Raw genomic sequence first — 20,831 nt, 5'->3', positions numbered from 1 at the left:
TTGGGTAAATCAGCATTTCTTGGTGAAAAACTTTTTAACTGGGAAGTTCCTGATCATTCCTGAGATGCTGGGTTGTCTATACATAGTATCTTTGGTTCTTACAGTGACGCTGTTGCCAAATGCTTGGAGTGGAACCTTCTCACCCAGCTCATGTCTTTGTTTAATGATGAAGTGAACACATTTATCTGAGACTTTTGCAGATTGGTTCAGTGGGTCTCCTGGCAGCTTCACTGATGTGCCTTCAACTGACTGCCTGGCAAAAAAAAGGGCTTTTCAGAATTAAAACCATGGGAACTGACAAGTATTTGAAAAGCTCTAAATTGGCTGTTCAGTAGCTGCGATTTTTCACACTTAGCCACACGTTAAAATGCAGCAAGTTTGTAGTACTGGGCTGTGCTCCTGCTATAACACATCACTAGGGTCTATGATTAAATGAAATTTAGAAACAAATATTTACAGACATAAAATTGTTTTTGTATACTGACTAGTTCCCTATTTTTAAGCAGCAAATACCATTCTCCTTATGAATAAACAATTCTGTAAGCCAGGCACTGAGAAAAGAAAACTAGATATGACATGAGTAAAGAGATATAGGACATAATTGTACTTTGGCACAGAGATGAGCTGGATATTCCCAAAGAACTTCTTCAGTACTGTATTCTTGAAGCAGGCCCTTAAGTAGTGTTAATAGTAGGGCTGTGCGAAGTTTCAGTCCAATTCTATTTGGTGGAGATTCAACCTGATTTGCTGGCCAAATCTCTGAATCCAAATCAAATAAAAGGGCCCTTCAACCTCTCCGAATCAAATTGGAGAGATTTGGAAAGATTCGGCGATTTGGACATAAACACAGCTTTACATTGTTTTTCTACAGACCTCTAAGTAGCAGGCGGCTCGTGAATGCTGTGATGTTGGGGTCATCCCACAGAAGCGCAGGGGGCTCCCCAGCGCACTCGCCAGCAGACCCAGAAGTGGATCAGAAGCATTTCCAGTCCACTTCTGGGTCTGCCAGGGACCACACTGGGCCCCCACCCCTGCACCCTCTTGGCTCAGTGACTGGTGCCTCCTGGGTCTGGGGAGGCACCTAGGGTCCCCCCGTGGCTGATCACTGAACCAGGGAGTGCAGGGAGGTGGTCCCCAGCATGATCCCCAGCAGACCCAGAAGTGGACTGGAAGTACTTCCAGTCCACTTCTGGGTTTGCCGCCAAGTACGTGGAGGGGCCGCTGCACCCTAGGATCGCAGCGTTCACAAGCCACGCTTATACCTTGAGGTATGTAGAAAAAACATTTAAAGCTGTGTCTGAATCGCTGATTCTCCAAATTAGCATCAAATCTTCAGATTCATATTTGGATGAATCGAATCAGGGACAGTGATTCGAATCAACTAATCGAATCACTGTCCCTGATTCGGGCTGAATTCAAATTGAATAGGACCCGCTTCGCTCACCCCTAATCTTTATACCAGTATAGCTGTCCACATTAACAAGTTGTGCTACTTTAACTATGCCAGTTCTAAGTTTATGCTCTGGAATTTAACTAAAGCATCGACATGAGACACTACGTCAGTGTAGTGATGAGCTACAGCATCGTAACAGCAGGCACTAACCATGACTCTGATTCTACTGCCCAGAAGTAACAGGCTACTGCAAAGTAAGGTTGAAAACAAACCATGCACCGCTGGGACGGTGCAGTACCATCCAGTACTTTAGCAAATACAAAATGACTGTGCAGTACCAACTGTGCAGTCATGGGTGTGGGTAGATGCGCCCTGCGCATAGACAAGCTCTAAGACATACCCTTTGGGCCTATTGAGAAGCATGTTGAGAATTTGGCACCAACCTCAGGAAAGAAGATGCTGATATACACTTACAGATTGGAAGATCAGCTGAGAGCAGAAAATTGGCAGTACAAGAGAGAGTGTGTTGGGAAATGAGTCGGCTAACAGAACAGAAAATGAATGTCTTTTGGCAATACTACGGTCAACAGAACCTTGTAGTAGATTTGAGGAGAGAGAGAGATTGCTAAAAGGTCTGAGATGTTGCTTTTGCTCCTCAGAGCTTCATGCACAAACACTTGCTCATGCACATCTATGCAGAAACCTCTGTCATTGCTTTTGTGATCATCTTAATGTCCAAATGAAACACTACAAAATGTTTAATCATGGTTCTTGAGAAATGTAGTCTCTATAAATGAGAAATGTAGTCTCTATTAATGACTAAAGAAAAATGTTGTCATTAAGATTGATCTGAAAAGGGTTAAAAAAAATACCATGTTTTCTCAAATATAAGATGAGGGTTTTTTCCCTAATCAACATGGGGGGGGAAAAGCCCTTCATTTTATGTTCTCAAAGAAGAAAGCCTCATTAAATACTTTGCCTATCATTAAACTGCTGCCATAAGCAGCATATGCTCAGTAATGGGAACTGACTATGAAGTTGTTTGGATACAGCTCACACTGAGCATCTCTGTAAAACTTGTGGCCCATATTAAGCAAACATACTGATGGGAACCGTTTTTCCCCCACAAATTTTATTAAAAGCACACTTATCGCCCTGCATTTACAGAACTGCACTTATTGAGCATCCTTGTTTTACCAAGAATTCATATAACAGAAATAACTGCATATCAGAAATATACAACTACATATATTAAACCCTTAAACAACAAACATCAACTTCCCACAAAAAACAAACCTTTACAGAAATCTTTTTCTTCTTACAGAGCCCCATGAAAAGCTGTTACCTCAATAATCACCTGAAACACTGTGCCCCTCCCATCAGTCCTCTCTTCTGGTTTAGTGAAACAAGTGTGTCCAGTCCTTTTCCCTCTGCTTTGTCTCCACCTCTTCCTCTCTGATCTCTTCCTTGTCCTGATTGATGTAGTATCTCTGTTTATGCAGCCCCAGCTTCAGGCACTCTTTCAGTGAAAGCCAACCCTTTAAACACCCAAAGGTTTCTTATTTTTCATAAACTAGTTTTAACACATGCTAATAAAGTCCTTAATAACATTTCCTCTGGTCCCTTTGGTATGCGTCCATATAGTACCATCTCCTTTGCTAATGACAGGTTTATTTTGGTGGCACACAAAGTGGCAGACCCCTTTCCACACCACCTTTGTATATGTATGCTCCTAAAATACTTGTCCTGCTGTTTCTTCGTCCACACACCTCTCCCTTGAGCACCTTGATGAGCTTGTCAAACTCCATGTGTGTCGCACTTCTCTCATCAGCAAGATATTTCTTAAAACCATCCATGCTAGGTTAGCACATTCACCTTTTAGTTGTTTACCTGCCACCGTTCCTGACACCTTTTTCACTTGTTCTTCTGTGAAGTTTCCCATCAGCGCCATCCTGTCTCTATCCCTTACCGCTTTCAGCAATTTCTTATGATCCTTCAGGACCTCCAGGCCTACCTTCCCTATTTTATACCTCTGTATGAATCCTTCCATCCTGATGTAATGAACTGGTGGCTGCCATGCCCATGGACTCTTCAAAAAGGTCTGATATAGTCTCCATTTCCTTAAAACTGCAGCTGTGTGAAATTGGGTGATACACACTGCTTTCCCCTCTCCCTCCACAGCCGCCTTGCATATCATGTTTACTTATTTCACATAGACGAATAATCCAGCCTTAACCACCACCATTTTTCTGGCAAAGTACAGTGTCCTTCTGGACCATCACCAGAGTATTTACCATAGCCTTGCAGTCATCTTTTCCCATGTCATATTACCTTTCCCTCTCTCATTTGAAGATGATTTCTCTCTCTCATTTGAAGGCCCAACTTTTCCAAGTCCCTCCAGTTCCCCACTCCCATTATGGTGCTTTTCATTCTATTTAGTTTAGCTCCCATCACTTCTCCATACTCTGTTGTATGCCTTACCACCTTTTCATCGAAAGTCTATCTCTAACTGCCACATTTATATCATCCACGTGTAGTACACATTTTACCTCTCCCCTCCCAGTATCTTTACTCTGCGTATGACCTTGTCTTTTCTTATTCTTTGTGCTAAGGGTTCCAGGCCACACACAAATCGTAGTGGTAACAGGGGGCACCCTTTTCTCACCCCTGTGTGGATTTTAAAGGACCTGCTTAGATGCTCATTAATCTGGACTTGACTCTGCTTCTCTTGCAATTACCTTATCTAACATATGCATTTCTCTAAGAACCCAATTTTTTCCTAGCACCTCGAATACGTAGTCACAATCCACTCTGTCATATGCTTTTTCTAAATCTCAGTTTGCTATAAATGTGTTTGTTTGCTTCTCTTGGATGTGGGACAGTGCATCTCTGATCACTCTGATTGCTTCAGAGATCCTTCAACCTGGTACTGTGCATACGTGGTTATCATGTAATATCTTCTGGAGATTTTTCATCATCCTCAAAGCCAATGTCTTGGCCATTAACTTGTAGTCTATATAAAGGAGTATAATCAGTCTCCCGTTTTTCAGGTATTCCTTCTCCCCTTTCTTGAAGAGTAAGATCACAACACTTCTTTTATAAAATCTTTGCCTCTCCTGTTTCTGCTATTTCCTCAGTTACAGTGTAACCCTCTTTACCCATGCTAAAAACTTTTCATAAAATTCCATAGGCAGTCCATCTGCTCCTGGTGATGTCCCTCTCTTAAAGGTCTTTAAACAATCCTCTACTTCCTTTAAGCTTGTCTTTTCTTCCATCTTCTTTGCTTTCTCCTCCTCTACTTTCTCTTTAATTTCTTCCAAGAAATCCTTCATCATCTTCCTGTCTGTTTCCTTCTTCTGGCATAGATCTTCATTAAATCTTCTCTTCACCTCTTGCACCTCTTCTTGCTTTTCCACTTGGGCATTCTTCTTACACTGCTTTAAGCTCTCCTTTTGCCACCTTCACTCTGACTGAAAAGTATTGGGACCACTCTTCATTTTTTCCCATGCAGAGTGCTTGTACTAAGAACATTTTCTCTTTTGTCTTTCTTTTAACTAGGTTTTTAACTCTTACCTTCTTTCTTCTAGCTCTTTTCATATCTAACTTCCTCCTGTGGCTTCCTTTAGCAGTTCCTGCATCTTTCTTTGCAGCTCTCTTAGATCTTTTGTTCTTTTCCCCATACGTCTTTGACCTTCCTTCCAAAGAATCCTCCCCTCTTCTTCACCATCATCCACCATTCTCTGGTCCTCCCAAAATTTTTCTTCAGTGTCCACCAGTCGTCATACCGTCTGCTGTATGCTTGACATATCTCTTCATCTTGTAACAGCTGCACATTTAACTTCCACAGTCTCTTCCCTCTCATAGGGCTCTTACCAAGACTCATTTCCAACTTCAGCATATGGTGATCACTAAATGTCATGTCTTGATTTATTTCTTCCTTATCCCTATTTCTTTTGATGCAAACAGAATGTCAGTTCTTGATTGTTTCTTTCCACTTGGGTCTGTTCTAGTGAAAACTTTCTCCCCTGCCCACATCTTTTCATGCCTCTTCTTTTATTATATTTGTTAACAGTCTGGATGAGCTGTCTAAAGCTCCGTTTCCTCCTTCCCCAGTTCTGTTGCCCACTTCGATTATACAATTGAAATATTTCACTATTATGCACGGTCTCCCTCCAACTATGTAAATCGCTAGCTTTCTAAGCAGTTCATTCCTTGCCTCTCTCTCTGGTGGTGCTTATACATCGAAAAATTCTAATTGTATTCCCCCAACTGATAGTATTATTCATTGCAATCTGCCACTGACAACTTCTACCTGTTTTGCTCTCAGCTCTGGGTTCTTGAATAATATTGCCACCCCTGCTGTTTTTTTCTCATTTGTCCCTGACAACTGAGATGGTTCCCATCTCTACCTTTTCTCAAAGCATTTATAATCTATCCTCCCCTCATATACTACATTCTTATAGGCAGATTATGTCTGGCCTTACTTGGCTTAAAACTGGTTCCATCTGTTCCCAACTTTTCCTTGTTAAGATACTTCTGACGTTAAAACTGTTGTCAATGCCATTTATGCTTGTTTAAAAACAAGTGCACTGGTCCCTTTAAGGTTCCTCCATGCTTGCTTTGAGATGAGTGTGTCCCTCCCTCACTCGCATTCCTATAGCCATTGCAAGCTGCCAAATGGCTTTCACATTTAGGAAGACTTGCATATTCCCATCTGCCTGCCATTTTCCGCCTTCTCATTTCCACTCCAGGATGGAGCCCAGAGTCATTAGCGCTAGGAACCTGCTCTCCGGCTCTTGCTCCAACTCGCCTCCCTCATTATTAAGTTTCTTCTTCCTGGTCTTCAGCCCCTACGTTTTCTTTCTTTTTCCAGCCTAGCTCTCTGCTCCTTTCTCTTGCTCCATTCAACTTCTGTTGTCTGTAGGGTGTCTTCTTTCTTCCCCACCCCCACCTCCAAATCTGATCTGTTTGCTTTCCTTCCGTTCCTTCTATCTCCTCCTGTGCTGCCTCAATCACAGAAGTTTTGCTCCCTTCCTCTGTTTCATCCTACTGGGGGGTTTCTTCTATCATTTCTGCCTCAGTGTCCAACCCCTCCTCTCCTCCACTTTCTTCCTTTGGGTTTTGCTGTTCCTCATGGAACTTGACTATCCTTGCAAAGGCTTTGGGGCACCAACAATACAAGTGTCCTTTTTCCTTACAAATAGTGCAATAGTTACAATAGGGACTCCTGTCACTCCGCTGCCTTATAGACCATCTCTTCACATCTGCAGCACACTGAAGGAAAGTGTGTGGACAGGGGCCTCACCTTTCTGCATTTGCTGCACCATTTTGTTTGCCTGTGGTACATTATAAAACCCTGGTGTGCCTTGATCCAGTTCACTGACATGAGGTGCAGCACCCCACCTGGGCTCCACTTGTCTGCTTGTAACGCTACTCATGCTCTCCAAGACCCCGTCCAGATACCATATTTGTCCCTTACTTTCTCTGCCAACATTACCCTGTGGATGTACTTTTCCATCCACTTTTCTTTATCTTCTGCTTCTACTAAATCCATGTGCATTCAAACTATAATCACTCTTTCTCTTTATTTTTTCCCTATTATGAACTTTATCCCTCTTAATTTCTTCCTCCAACATTTCGTTGCATGTTTCTTCCAAAACTTCTCACAGCCTTCTTCATTCCAGTAAGTCCATTCCTGAGTCTTTTGACGTGAGAAAGCAGTCAGGCTGGCGAGTTGCTCTGCCTGCACCTCCAAAATCTCAAATAGTATCTTTGCCAGGAAGTCGTATCTGCTCCGCATCAATCCTGTCTTCCTCCTGTTGCTGGTTAAAGTTGCCTTTATCCACTCCTCTCTAGATTCTTTCAGTGCCTCTTTAGTGTTTTCCTGCCGTACCACTCCTGGTGGGCCAGCCTGCCGTTTAACTCTCCCTGTCCTATGCTTCTCTCACAGAGTACATGCTTCTGCTCTGTCTCCCACTCTTCTCTGCTCCTGTCTCATTATGCAGTCAGTCTCCCTCAGTGCCATGAGTGGGGGTTAATTAGCACATAGATCCTTCATGGAGTGCATCTGAAGTACACAATATTGAGCAGTGCTGAGTTGTGTTGTCACCATGGCTTGAAACACTGTTGACTGCTGGGGCCCAGCCCAGTGAACTATATGGTAAATCATGAGCCTTTGGGCTTTGACTTAATTGAACTAATATCATGCATAGTCTATATTATGTATAAGTAAGTACAAAACTGCTGCTTAGAAGTGTGTTTATGAGTATCTGTGCTGAAACGTGCAGCAGTTTGCAAAAAAATAAAATAAAAAAGAGGAAAAGAAAAGAAAATGCATCCATTCTGGGTGAACTAAATCTATAGTCCATAGTAATTTGCCTTTATGAAAATTATTATAGGTAGGTTAATTTCAAAGCCTGTGTTTTTTGGTCCCTTACATTTCAAATTTGCCCCTCATTTCTGTATGCTCAGAGAGCGAATGGAGCCCAAGCAGGGTTTGACACTAAGTGGTGGAAGGGAAGTATTGCAGGGGGAAGAATTTGGGGGTGGGGGGGTGCTGAGGGCAAGAGGGCCACCTGACCTCCCCAGCCAGTAATTTCCCCTGCTTATAACTGGGAAGGGAAGAAATTCAAGGCAGGCCTCCGATATTTAAATTCCATACCTGAAAAGTTATAACAGAATATAATAAATTCAAAATAACCTCTATGAACACAATAAAAAGTTGTGACAGAATTATATTTGACTTGATTATTACCTTTAAAATAGCTTATGCAAAGGAAGTCTACTTTCTTTTTAGATCAAAGCTCTGTACCATAAATTATCTCTGTGGGGTTAAAAAGTTCAAACCAGCCTCCACTGCAGTCAGTGAAGAGATGCTCAGTGCTGCCAGTAAGACTTGGACAGAACTCTCAAGGAGAGTTTCTATGTCATTTATGTGTCGCTGGAGATGGTAACTGGTAACCTAATGAAGAAATCACTGCAAAGCTTTATATGATGTAAAGAAATGCAGGTGTTTTTTAAAGAGTATTTAAAATTATGTTTAGCCCAAGAGAGGTTGCTTTTAAAAAAGGCTTTTCTTGAATCTTCAAAAGGAAGAATGCATAAACAGTCAGGAAAATTACTGTATTCCCAGAAGATCATGCATCACATGCTCTAGCTGTTGTGAGCGATGAATTGAAATGGAAAGGTTATAATTTTCATTAACTAAAAAGGGACAGGACCATACTTTTTTCTGAGTGTAATTACAGTGGTTCATTGGTGACATTACGCTGCAGTAATTAGTTGCAAGGGGCATGTGGGGTCAGTCTGTTGCAGCTACACTGGAAATACTGTTTCGGAGTTTAAGGTCAGGGCCATGTGCTTAACTTGTTCCAGGCAGCTTTGGTAAAGACTAAATTGACTGAAGCCAAGAAAGATGTTTGACATTTCATAGTATTTATTCATTTTAGAAATTAAGCAGCTGGAAAAATTGTGTTTTATGATATTCAATAAAGGAAGAGTTCAGTTATAGAATTACCACATCAAAATTTCTCATAGGAGAAACCAGAAATGAAACACAAATTTATAAATGGCTTGTCCACAAACTGAGATTTCCAAGCTGCCTGGCAACTGTTGCAGTGTAGAAGGAGATCTGAAGAGTAGTGCTTGTTACATCATTGTAAGTGAAAGCAAATCAGCGCTATGTAGCCAGTGTGAAAAAAATTGTATTTGTCTGAAGAAAGGTCAGGCAAATCTACTGCTGTCATTCGTGATGCTGTGCTTAGGAAACAATGAAATCCTATTCCAGTATGGTTTTTCAAGACTTTCCAAGCAAAGACTCCAGTACAGACATCCATTAAGTTTTAAATAGTGGGTCAGATTTGTACCTGGAGGTGAGCACTTACTGCCTAGAATTTAAAACTTGCATGTCTCCAGAGACGGATGAAATGTAATACGTGTATATATTAATATATGGATTATATTTAATAATAAATATAAGAATAAAATACTGGCTTACTTCATGGGTACATACATGAAAACAATCCTAAAGTTAAGTCTTATTACATATAGTTTTTATTATGTTATCCACATATTTAACTGTTTTAGGAGACAGGTAAGACCAGGCTCTTTTAAGATGCCATAAGAAAGTGCAGGTAGATAGACCGGGGGTGCAAAATGGTGGATCCGTCTGGCGGTTGGACTCCATTTCCCAGTAGCCCTTGACTGCGTGGCTGGGGCTGGTTTCCATGGAAACCCCAGCAGCAGCTCCACTGTGCTAGCATGAGGCTGGTGTTTCCATGGAGACTGGCCCCAGCAGCACTGGCAGGGCAGGGAGTTACTCCAGGCCCGGGCTGGGATCTTGCAGCAGTGACAGTGTGGTCTGGAGCTGGGCCAGACCCGCGATCTGCAGCCTGCATGCTTTGGGCAGGAGCTTGCAAGCAGTGGATTGGGACACTGCCCTGGCTCTGGACCATGCTGTCCACCGCTACAAGGAGCCAGGACAGAGCCGCAATGCGCTGCCTGCACGCCCCTGCCCGGAGCATGCAGACTGCAGATCATGTCTTTGCCCTGGCTCGGGACCATGCTGTCACTGCTGCAAGGAGCCAGGGCAGAGCCGCAATCCACTGCCTGCATGCACCTGCCCAGAGCATGCAGGCTCCAGGTTGCAGCTCTGTCCTGGCTCTGGACCACGCTCTCACCACTGCAAGATCCCAGCCTGGTTCCAGAGTAAATAACTCTCCACCCTACCACGTGCCCTACCAGCGCTACAGGGGCCAGTCTTCACAGAAACCCTGGCCCTGTGCTATCACAGCGTGGCTGCTTCTGGGGTCTCCATGGAAACCTTACCCAGCCGTGCAGTCAAGAACTGCTGGAAAATGGAGCCCACTGCCAACCGGATCCAGCCTGTGGGTTGAACTTTGCCCGCCCCGATAAACCTTTATGGCCTTTTTCAGATGTTAGTTTTCACTGTCTAATGATAACTTCTCTTAATTACAATTGAACACTGGTTAGATCCTCATTTTCTGTCTTAAAATCATATATGATCATTTACTGTTGTTGTTCCCATATACCCAGTAGAATAATTGATTAAATGGAACTTTTTATTTTCTGTCAGTATGAGAATGAGTCTGTAACTGTCTGAATATTAACTTCCCCTCTCAGGCTGGTCACGCAGTCTTTAAATCCAGGAATTTTTTTTTTTAGTTCGGACAAATGAGCCACTCAAGGCTTCTGATGCTCACGGTGTGTCCCAGTTCTCCTATCCACACATGTACTGCATACGTACATTAGCTGCTTGACCTGTCTATGAAGCTGCACTCAATCTTGCTGCCAGCAAGATTGATGGTATATTATAAACTCGTTCTCTCCTTTTTTCCCATGTTCCCAAGAATTTTTAAATCTATACATTCTACAATTACCCGAGGAGCAAAGAGACCTCAGGCCATTGTTCTGGTATATGCTTCTTAAGGCCAAAATAACTGGCAACAAATGGATGAAGGAGATGCTGCTTGTGTCGTATGATCAAAACCAGGTGTTCTTTACTTTTTTTAAAGTATGAATTGCTGTAAAGTATACTAAGCCCAGAGTTTTCCTTCTGCTAACAATGATGTTAACCTGTCTTGTAACAATCCAAGTTCACCATTAGCAAAAACATTATCATATTGTTCTGATTATAAGCTGACCCTGCATATAAATTGACCCCCACATTTTCAGTTTTACAAGCCTGAATATAAATGCCATATTTTTCTGATTATAAGTCAACCTTTTTCCCTTAAAAAGAGGCATGACTTCTGTGCAGAGTTGATCTATAATTGGAACAGTAGTGTAGAGCAGACAGCTTGCCCTTAAGGTCCTCAAGGATGCTGCATTGAGTCATCTTTTCTGTCGTGGTGTCAGTCATGACAGTAACATGAATATAACTGAACTATATTCCTTGAAATGTAGGTTGATAACTACAGATAAAGTACTTGAACTATAATTGTCTTTACAAAATCCCAAAAGATAATCAAATAATCAAGAACCCAAAGGCTTAAATGCCCTAAAACTACTAAAATAAAAGGCACAGTAAAAAATGTTGAGTTTTTTTTATTGCATACACAAAAAAGGGTAAGTACAAAAATCAAGAATATTTAATGAAAACCTGTTGGGTATTTATTTGTTTATTAAATTTTGCTTGCCTTCCGTCAGAAATTAACTCATAGAACTGATGTAGGAAAAGTGAATTACAGTGCTACATGGGAAGAATGGTTGAGGAACCCATCTTGGTTCCATTGATTAATCCACACAGGTTTTACTTTCACTCCTTGATACAGTACTGCCTACCAAGGGCACAGGGAGGGATACTATAATAAGTCTCATCCTTGGTCAGCTTCCATGGGATTAGGTCCGGGAACTGTGGTGGTGGTATGGATCATCCAGCCATTTGGGTTCCTCCTTGTTTAAGCTGAGTAGCCCACCGTATTGCTACTATGATGGAGATGACTCTTGCAGTACTCCTAAGGGCCAGTCATGGTGGTCCTTAAAGGCAGGTTTTTTTGCTCCATTGTATTGCTCTGTTTATAAATCAGCCCTACATATAAATCAAGTAAGATTCTTACAGCTCTTTTTAAAGGGGAAAAGGTTGAGTTATAATCAGAATAATATGGTATTTATTTAAGTGTCATAAGTTCCTTTTTTTCTTTGACATTTGCCCCCAGCAAATAGCTTATCCAAACACCTTCCTAATTCCACCTCAGTGGGGTTCTCCCCAGATACTCTGCATTTTACACAACACCTTAAGATGTGACAGTCAGGTTGTAGCTCTTGTAGCCCCACAGCAGAATACATAAGGCTATCATTGGAGTTCATCTTGCTTTGCCCTGCTCTAGGACCAAGCAGAAGGAATGTTTACCAGACTCCCCCCAGGCTGTGGCTTGCAGTATAGGTAACAGAACAAATGGACTAAAAACATCAGTTGCCAGCAGAAATTGGAGGAGGAAGAGAAGCAGCATGCTCCAATCAAGGAGGTGAGACTGTATAGTGTACTGAATTGCACTCTCGTGTACCACAAAACAATCCTTGAGGGATACCCTGACCTGATATTACATTAGGATGATCTTGCTAAGTTGTGAAGCTGGTGAACATTGTAAAACAATGTCAGGATATACTGTATTTATTCAAATACAAGATAAGTTTTTTCCCCAAATCAGCTTAGGGGGGAAAGCCCCTTATCTTATAACCACATAAAAGGAGAACTCATTAAATATGTTGTCTATTATTAAACTGCTACAGAAAGCAGCATGTGCTCAATAATGGAAACCAACTATGAAGCTGACTAAAAGCAGCCCATACTGAGCGAGACTGTAAAATACATGGCCCATATAGGACAAACAAAGTGATGGAAACCCACCACAAGGATAGGGTAGTATAGCCTATGTGAATAGGGTATATGCTAGTGTCCATTGCATAGAGTCCCACATAGTGTTGACTCTTTTTCACATCATAGTGAACCACTGCATTGAATACATTTCGACTACTTCACTCCCACAGTGGAGCTGCACATTTCTTTCCCATTTCCAATACTTCCTGTTTCTTCACCAGCCTTAAATACCTTACAAACATCACCAACTAGAGCCCCAAACAGTTCATTTAGAATCCCTCTGTCGCCGCCTCCCTCTCAGCCTGTCACATATGGTTAGTGTAGCCCTGCCCTCCATGAAGTGGAACCAGTCCAGGTTACCCTATGCTTCATCTACATTTACATTTTTGGAGGATCCCAGGACTTGTGACAACAACACTTGGTTCCATGCATGAGTGGGGGGCAATTAACATGTGGAGCCTTTGTAGAGGTACCTGGTGTACACATAAACTGAGCAGTGGGGTCAGTGTCACCATAGCTTGAAACACCATTGATTCCACTGGGGCCTAGCTGAATACATGATATAGAAAAGCTTGAGCTTATTGGTTTTGGACTCAAATCATGAGCCTCTTGTAGGATAAGATCAAGAGTACTATAATCTGTATATAAGTAAGTATAAAAGTGCTGCTCAAAAGTATGTTGATGGAGTATCTGTGCTAAAACTTGCAGCAGTTTCAGGAAAAGCAAAATGCTTAATTTCTGGATGAACAAAATCTGTGGGTACCTGTAGTAATTTGCCTATATGCAAATTTTGCTCCTCTTCTTTCATGTGCCTGAAAAGAGCAGGGTCGGACAGTAAATGTGGGGAGAGGAAAGTGGCTGCAGGGGGAAGAATTGGGGGGGGGGCATGTAAAGGGGCCTACCTGACCTCCTAGATTTATTTTTCCTGCTGTAGCTGTGGGAAGGGGACAACTTCAAGGCAAACATCCAATAACTAGGTTCTGTACCTGAAAAATTGTAAGAAAATTAACTTCAAGTAAATATGGTAACAGACATTTTAGGCCTGATAGTTTAGGCCAGGAGTAGGCAACGTTTTTGGCTTGAGTGCTGAAAAAACAGCAATGTCTACCTTGTAAGGTGCCAGAAAAACAAAACTGGGGCAGGGGAGAGAGGCGTGGGGAGAAGCAGGCATGGGGGGAGGCACTGCGGGCAGGTTGGCTCAGGCAGGCCCTTGGGAAGGTGGCAGCCAAAGAAGACAGGGCTGGGCAGGGATGCTACCTGGCCAGGGCAGGACACTGGGCTCAGGGATTCCTGGCTCTGCCTGTGTGCATGCCAGGCACAGCGCAAGTGGGGTGGAGCCCCCCGAACCACTTGAGGCTGAGCTGATTGGGAGCCTGCAGCATAGCGGCCCTGCACAGTGCCTGCCACAGCCCCAGCCCCTTGGGGAGCTGCAGGTAAGCAAGGCCAGGGCTGGGGAAACCATGGCAGCTGTTCCCAAGGAACACTAGGGATGCACTAGGGATGGCTCCGCCCTGCTCGCACTGTGCCTGGTGATCAGGGAGGCTGAGCCAGAAGCCCCCAGAGCCTGGCGTCCTGCCCCAGCCAGGCAGCATCCCCTCGCAGGCAAGACAGCTGTGCCCGTCCCTGCAGAGCTGGGCCAGGCCAGGCCCCACCTTAGGTGCTGTTGGGGACCCCCACCTGCCACAGCCTGAGCCCACAGAGCGTCAGCCTCCACTTCCCACCCAGTCCCTGCCTTCCTAAGGAGCTAGCTGGGCTGGCCTGCCCTGCCTGCGACACCTCCCCTGCACCACCCGGCCCCTGCCCCAACCTCCCAGTCCCAGTGCTCGGCACCCCAGTGCTGCCCCCACCTGGGTGGGACAGGGCATCTCTCTGCCCAAGCCCAGGGTTCACCCACCTGCTGGGAGCCTCCAGCACAGTGACCGTGTGCAATGCTTGTCCAGGCCCCGGCCCCTCTCCCCGCAGCTCCTTCCAGGGGTCAGGCTGGCTGAGGGGCATAGCACAGCAACATGGAGAGGGGTCAACAGAAGACAGATTGCATCCCTGCCTGTGTTCTCCTTATTCTGCCCTGGTGCCTGCTGCGGCTCTGGGACCTGTGGCTGCTCTGGAGAGCCCAGAGCGGCAACTTAAAAGAAAAAAAAAAAAATTGGTAAACAATTTCCTTGTACACCTCCTAGTGTGCTGGTGGAAAGGTTTCCATGTATCACTAACTGGCATGCATGCCAGAGATTGCTGATCCCTGGTTTAGGTCGACCGTCTTCAGTGCCATGCAACCACCAAGTGTTTCCCCAGGGTTGAGTATTGCAGCTCCTACAAAGCCACTTTAGGTTGTGATCTTAAAAGTTATGGCCAAAAACTTCATAGGAACAAAAAAGGTAAATGCTCTGTTCAGGGGAAGTGTTCCTGTCATCTTGTGAAAGGAATATTTTTTTCCAGACCTCTCTTGACATACATACTACATATAGGGGCATATTGTATTGTTGCATTATGTTCATTTACTAGAATGTTAATACACTTCATCTATCATTATTTGTAATTATAGACTTCCTAGAGAACCACTAATACATACTTACACTATGTTGTAAACAGCTTTCATATAGCAAAGATGTGTGCAAACTTGCTGTGCTTTCTCCCTTTAGGACTCTCACTAGCCTAATCTTGACCAGCTCTTTTTTAGCTGCCCATAATTATTGATCCCAAGAGAAGATACAGAAACAACTTTAAAGCAGATTCTCTTTACTGCTTGCTACTTATTGAATGTAGAATTCTGTCAGCTGATCGGGGCATACGTCTGACCTCCTAACATAAGGGCTAGGTACAGATATTCAAAAAGCTTAAGGTAAAATCCGTCTAAGTCGCATGGTTTTCTGTAAGCAGTGTAATTTAGATCAGTAGTGAACAGAACACACATTCTCCCTTTGGTGGAGGGGAGCAAATCCTAGACTGGGTTCAGCCATTTTTAATCTGGTCTATGTGTATTGAACTTCTGTTCTGTTACAGGTATAGACTGGTTTTGTGTGCCAATATTCTGTTCTGTAACAGGTATAGACTAGTTTCCAATCACTTATACTGGTAAAAATGTGATCTCTGTACCTTGCCAGAGTGATTCTTTGATAGGAAGCCCTAAGAGTTTCCGTATACCGACCACCTCTAGAACGTAGCGTCAGGGATTTTACTTTTTCCATTATTATTGATGCAACTTCGTTTATATCTATTGCATGCTTAAAAGCTAAGACATGCTGATGAGTCTGTCAATGCGGATCAGGAGTAAAAGCAATAATCAAATTCAGTTTGCAAAGCAGCTTTAATTTCATGAATGCATGTCTCTGTCACACAAGTCAGAAGTAATTCAAGCTATTTACACTAAAACAACTAAAGATGGGCTAAAACTAAAAAATTAAGCTCTGAACATCTCTGAGCTTTTTGGAAAATCTAGGTGTACATTTCTAAAGGCAGCCCGATGATGGACCAAATCAAAAACTCTGATACAGACCAATATACAAATAAAATGCTGTAGCCATTTTACCCAGGATGTATGCTCCTTTCAATTTTATTGGCTCTGTGTGTTTTGCCTAGAGCAGTGGTTCCCAACTTTTTTTTTCCACGCCCTGCTGCTCCAAGCAGTGTGCAGCGGCGGCAGCAGCAGTCCAGGTCAAGGGAGCTCCCAGCACACAGCATGGCTCGTCTTTTCTGTGTGGTGCTGCTGGCATTGACCCCGTGACCCTCATTTGGGTCACAACCCAGGCCTGGGAACCGCTGGTTTAGAGCCTTCTTCCTTATGGTAAACTCGAAACTCTAAGGTCTAACAGTGCATATCTTGTGCTGAATGCATCTACTGACATGAAAACAAGCATGATTTTACAAATATAGTATGACGATATTCCCTGAGGAGGGTGAGAAGATGGGCTGAAACCATTTTTGTGTACTGACTAATTTGGTGAATAGTGAATGTTGTTACATAATTGTGATCAGATCCAAAAGGTGAAGGGGCTTGTTTAAAATTAGATGATTTCTGAAGGGAGTTTTCCAGGATATCACAGTTTCTCATCACTCCCAGATATTTGCTACTGTTTCATTTTGTCTTGGGTTTTTTGGGTGTATCTAACATAATTTGTGAACCACTGTGAGAGGGAGCAGGAGAGCTGGTGGAGTTTGTTTGCCTGTTTGATTTTAGAGGGAAAAGTTATGGAGCATACATGTATGTTGAAAATAATTTAATTTCTGTAATTGTATTAAAAAATAAATGAATAATCAGAAACTCCAAAATTTCACATTGAACAATTACAGTATGTCATGTCAAGCTATGTTGATTTAATTGAATCACTTGGTCAGTATTGTCTTGAATTAATGCTCATGGTTTTTCTTGTTTCAGCTGCTGCTAAATTAGCCAGTAGGGTTTGTGCATCAGATTCATCTCTCCTTGTCTTTGTATTTGTATTTTCCAGGTTGGCGAGAGGCAGAGAGTTCTGGTGACAGAAGAATCTTTTGATTCCAAGTTTTATGTTGCTCACAATCGATTCTATGAGCAGGTACAGTTAAATAAACCAAAAAAAATCTTTTTATTTAGCCTCTGCTTCTTCATAATCTTTATATGTTAGGCCACCAGTGAAAGTGCTACAGTGCAAAAGAAAAAATCTTGAGAGAAAAAGCACTCAACACTGGGAAGGGGGGTATCACCATCTATACTCATTCATGTGTTATTTTGAATCTTTTGGGTCTATGGCTCTCCAAAAGGTTTGCTTTTCAATTAGTTTAAAATTCCTTTTTGTGTAACGTCATGTAAAGATATCAGAAGGTGTGTCCTGAAGCATTACAGAACTACTAATTTCTACGCATCAATCTCATTATTTTCTTAATATTTTAATCCTGATGATTTCCAATAATTCTTCAGATAGAAATTTTGGACAATACACTTCACCAAAATCTGTTTAAAAAGATGAGGAAAAGTCATAAAAGATCTTGGTTCAAAGACTTAGCCCTTTCCTGTTTAGACTGATAACACTTCAAATTGTATACCTTCTTTTTAAAGTTCACTTTGTAAATGGAATCATTCTACACAGAAATGTAGTCCTCCTGAACAGGAAATACTGAATCCACCCTGGAAAATTATAACTTTTACAAAAATGCAATTGACTTGTTGCAAGCTAATTTAGCTTTGCTGGAAATTTCTGCATGTCCCTCAATTCTTGCAGTAAAGTTAAGGGTTTTCTTGTGTTTGATAGTTTATAATTGATTGCAGTATTGCTAAGCTTGTCTTAACTGCCATGGTACAGGTGCTAATGGTGGCAATTTTTGATATACTAACCATTTCACTTTTTCTTCTTTAACTGCTGTATAATGTTGCAAACACATACCTGACTTTCTGCCTAGTATATAATAGACCTCTCTCGGAATTACTGCTTTCCAGATATTTTTGTCACACAAGGTGTGTCTATTTTTCCTCAACTTTTTTTTTTCCAGGCTAAACCTCATTTTTGCTTCTCATAGATCTCTGTGCTTCAAAAATGGGCAAGTAGTTCAAGTTTTTGATCTGCTTTCATAGCTTAGTGGTCAAGCATGAAAATAGTTAAGCAAGATAGTGATTAAAAGGTTCCTTTACATGAACATGTTCCAGTTTCATGGAAGTGTCATTAATTTAAAGACAGAAAATGTTTTATGCTGTTTTTTACAGCTCCTACCACAGTGGGTCCCATGTTTTGACTAGGGTAGATAGGGACTACAGCAATATGGATAAGACTAGTAGTCATAATTCAAAGTTTAATTTTGTGAAAAATATTTTTCATTATTTGAGTGTTTATGCAAAAAAGTGGTTATGTTTCTTTTCCTCAAAACTATTTACTTATGATATTTGTTAATATAACATGGTAATTATGTTCCTTGTTGGGCTTCTTGGCCAGGTACAGACATTGCACTTTTACCAGTATAAGTTATTGGACACTGCTCTATACCCATAACAGAAGTTCGACACACACAGACTGGTTTAAAAATGGCAGAACCCAGTTTGAGATTTGTCCCCCGCACACCTCACCAAAGGGTGAATTTCTGTTCTGTTTGCTATGTATATAAACTACACCGATTACAGAAAACTATGTAACTTAGATGGATTCTACCTCGGGTTTTTTGAATGTCTGTACCTAGCCCTTACGTTAGGAGGTCAAGTCTCCTTTTACCAGCCGTGCCAGACTTCTGACTCTGTAGTTTTGTTGACTCTGTAGTGCTTTACAACCACTATTTAGTGAGTAAATATCATTGTTCCTATATTGCAGATTGGGAAACTGAAATTTAAAGAATTAAAGTGATGTGCCCAAAGTGAACTATTGTTGTCAATTGAAAACTTTGGGACCCTTGGTTTTTGATTGAGGACTTGTCTATATGAAAAGGGCTTGTCAGCGTAACTAACCATACCAGTAGAGCTCTTATAGCAAACTTTCCCTAGCAGAATCATACCTCATGCCTGCAAAAGAGTTATTTTGCTGGTATGCCTTAAGCTAGTTCTCTGGACCAGAGTAAGCGATACCAGTAAAATGACTTGTGCTGGTAAAACTGTGTACAACAGCATTTCTCTCAGCCTAGCTATGTTGGTAGAAGTGTAAAACCTCAAGTGTAGACCAAATATGGCTCTTGATTGACTAAAAGAGCACAGTACCTCCCAGGCATTTTCACACAGCTTCTGTGTCTCCGTTTCCCAGTTCCTAGATGAAGATGATAATGACTTCCCTGCATTCTTGTCTCTGGAAACATGTTACAGATGGGAAAGCTAAAATTCATAGACTAAGTGTCTTATGGAGAAAGTACTGAGGGCTAGTTCTTAGCTTTGGGTTACCACTAAGCTTCTGTGAGCTTTGTCATAGGTAAAATGAAGGCAATGATATTTACTTACTTTAAAGGTGTCTTTAGGCTGCCTGGCAGAATTGTGGACCTGGGAATCCTGGGCTTGTCACTTCTTTGAGGCTAACCATAGAAACCACCCTTCTCCCGAGAGTGAACACTCAAAATGACGTTATATTTGACCGCTGCAGCATTGGTCAACTATTTTGTAATTATTCTTGTGAAAAATCCTCACTGCTCCTCTCTGAAAATAAGTCTAGGTGGCTAAGCAAGTACCTGTAAGACCATTTTTTTATTGCTGCTTTGTCCTGTAGCAGTTTAACTCAATTGTTGGTTCCGTTGCTAGAAGTCCTTGCTATGACATTTGTTCTTGAAGTAAAGGAAGAAAAAACATTTTAGTCATTTTGAAATAACACCATTCTTACTGCTCCAACAAGAGTGTTATACATTTTCTACATGACATGGATGAATTTATGGTTTTTCGTTTATGTTCTCTGAATTTCTGAAGGATGCCTGGCTCTGCAAGTTGGGAAGGAGTGGCTTTGGCCTCTGTTCTATAGGCACGCTCTTCTGCTTTCAAATGCACCTGCTGGGTGTCATGATACCAAGACCCTTATCTATTTCTCTGCATATTTCTGAAGTTTAGTTTAAAAAAAGAAACTGCTTTGCAAAGACAGTGGTTATGATCTTGTTTTAATATTTCTTCTGTCACAACACTAACAAACACAGTCAAGACAAGGACTGTGAGGACATGCAGAAGGACCTGGTCTGAGCCCTGAAAAAACTTACAGCCCCCCCCCCAATCATGTAATAACAGGATGCAAATGGAGTTTTAAGAGATTCTGTAAGACTTACGTAAAGTAACCTTGAGAGCTATTTATTTGTCCAGCCTTCATGACTCATCATGCCCAGCTAAATTATTGACCCAAGGTATTACTCATACAATGAAGTCTGGTGGGAAAGAGCTGGCCTATATCCCCAGGATGCAAGGGGATGAGATTGCTGAACATATTAAACGGGTGTAGAGCAGGGATTAGCAACACTTTGCAGTGGGGGGCTGCTTTAATGGAGCTTACCTTTGAGTATAGCTATTTCCAAACCAGCTTGCGCTGCACCCAGTCACTGCTCCACTCCCTCCCCCCGTTGCTGCTGCTGTGCTGCTGCCACAGTTTCTCCCCACAGCCAAAGACCCCTTAGCACTGGAGGCCCCTGCCTCTGTGGGCTGGACCTGCTCCATGGGCTATAGGTTAAACCCAAGGTAGAACATGAGAGTGA

General features: G+C 42.3%; 1 protein-coding gene across 1 annotated transcript in view; it reads left to right on the top strand.

Annotated features, from left to right (window-relative positions):
* The window catches only part of LOC102378250 (threonylcarbamoyladenosine tRNA methylthiotransferase-like), a 179,002-nt gene that overhangs the window by 123,971 nt on the left and 34,200 nt on the right, over nt 1-20,831 (top strand). Inside the window, exon 4 of the mRNA XM_006035410.3 lies at nt 17,174-17,257. Within this exon, the coding sequence (XP_006035472.1) occupies nt 17,174-17,257 (84 nt within the window). The remainder of the gene's footprint in view (nt 1-17,173; nt 17,258-20,831) is intronic.

This window comes from Alligator sinensis, unplaced genomic scaffold, assembly GCF_000455745.1.
Source record: "Alligator sinensis unplaced genomic scaffold, ASM45574v1 scaffold1147_1, whole genome shotgun sequence".
Classification (NCBI taxonomy): domain Eukaryota; kingdom Metazoa; phylum Chordata; order Crocodylia; family Alligatoridae; genus Alligator; species Alligator sinensis.
This window is presented reverse-complemented; position numbering and strand designations above follow the sequence as displayed.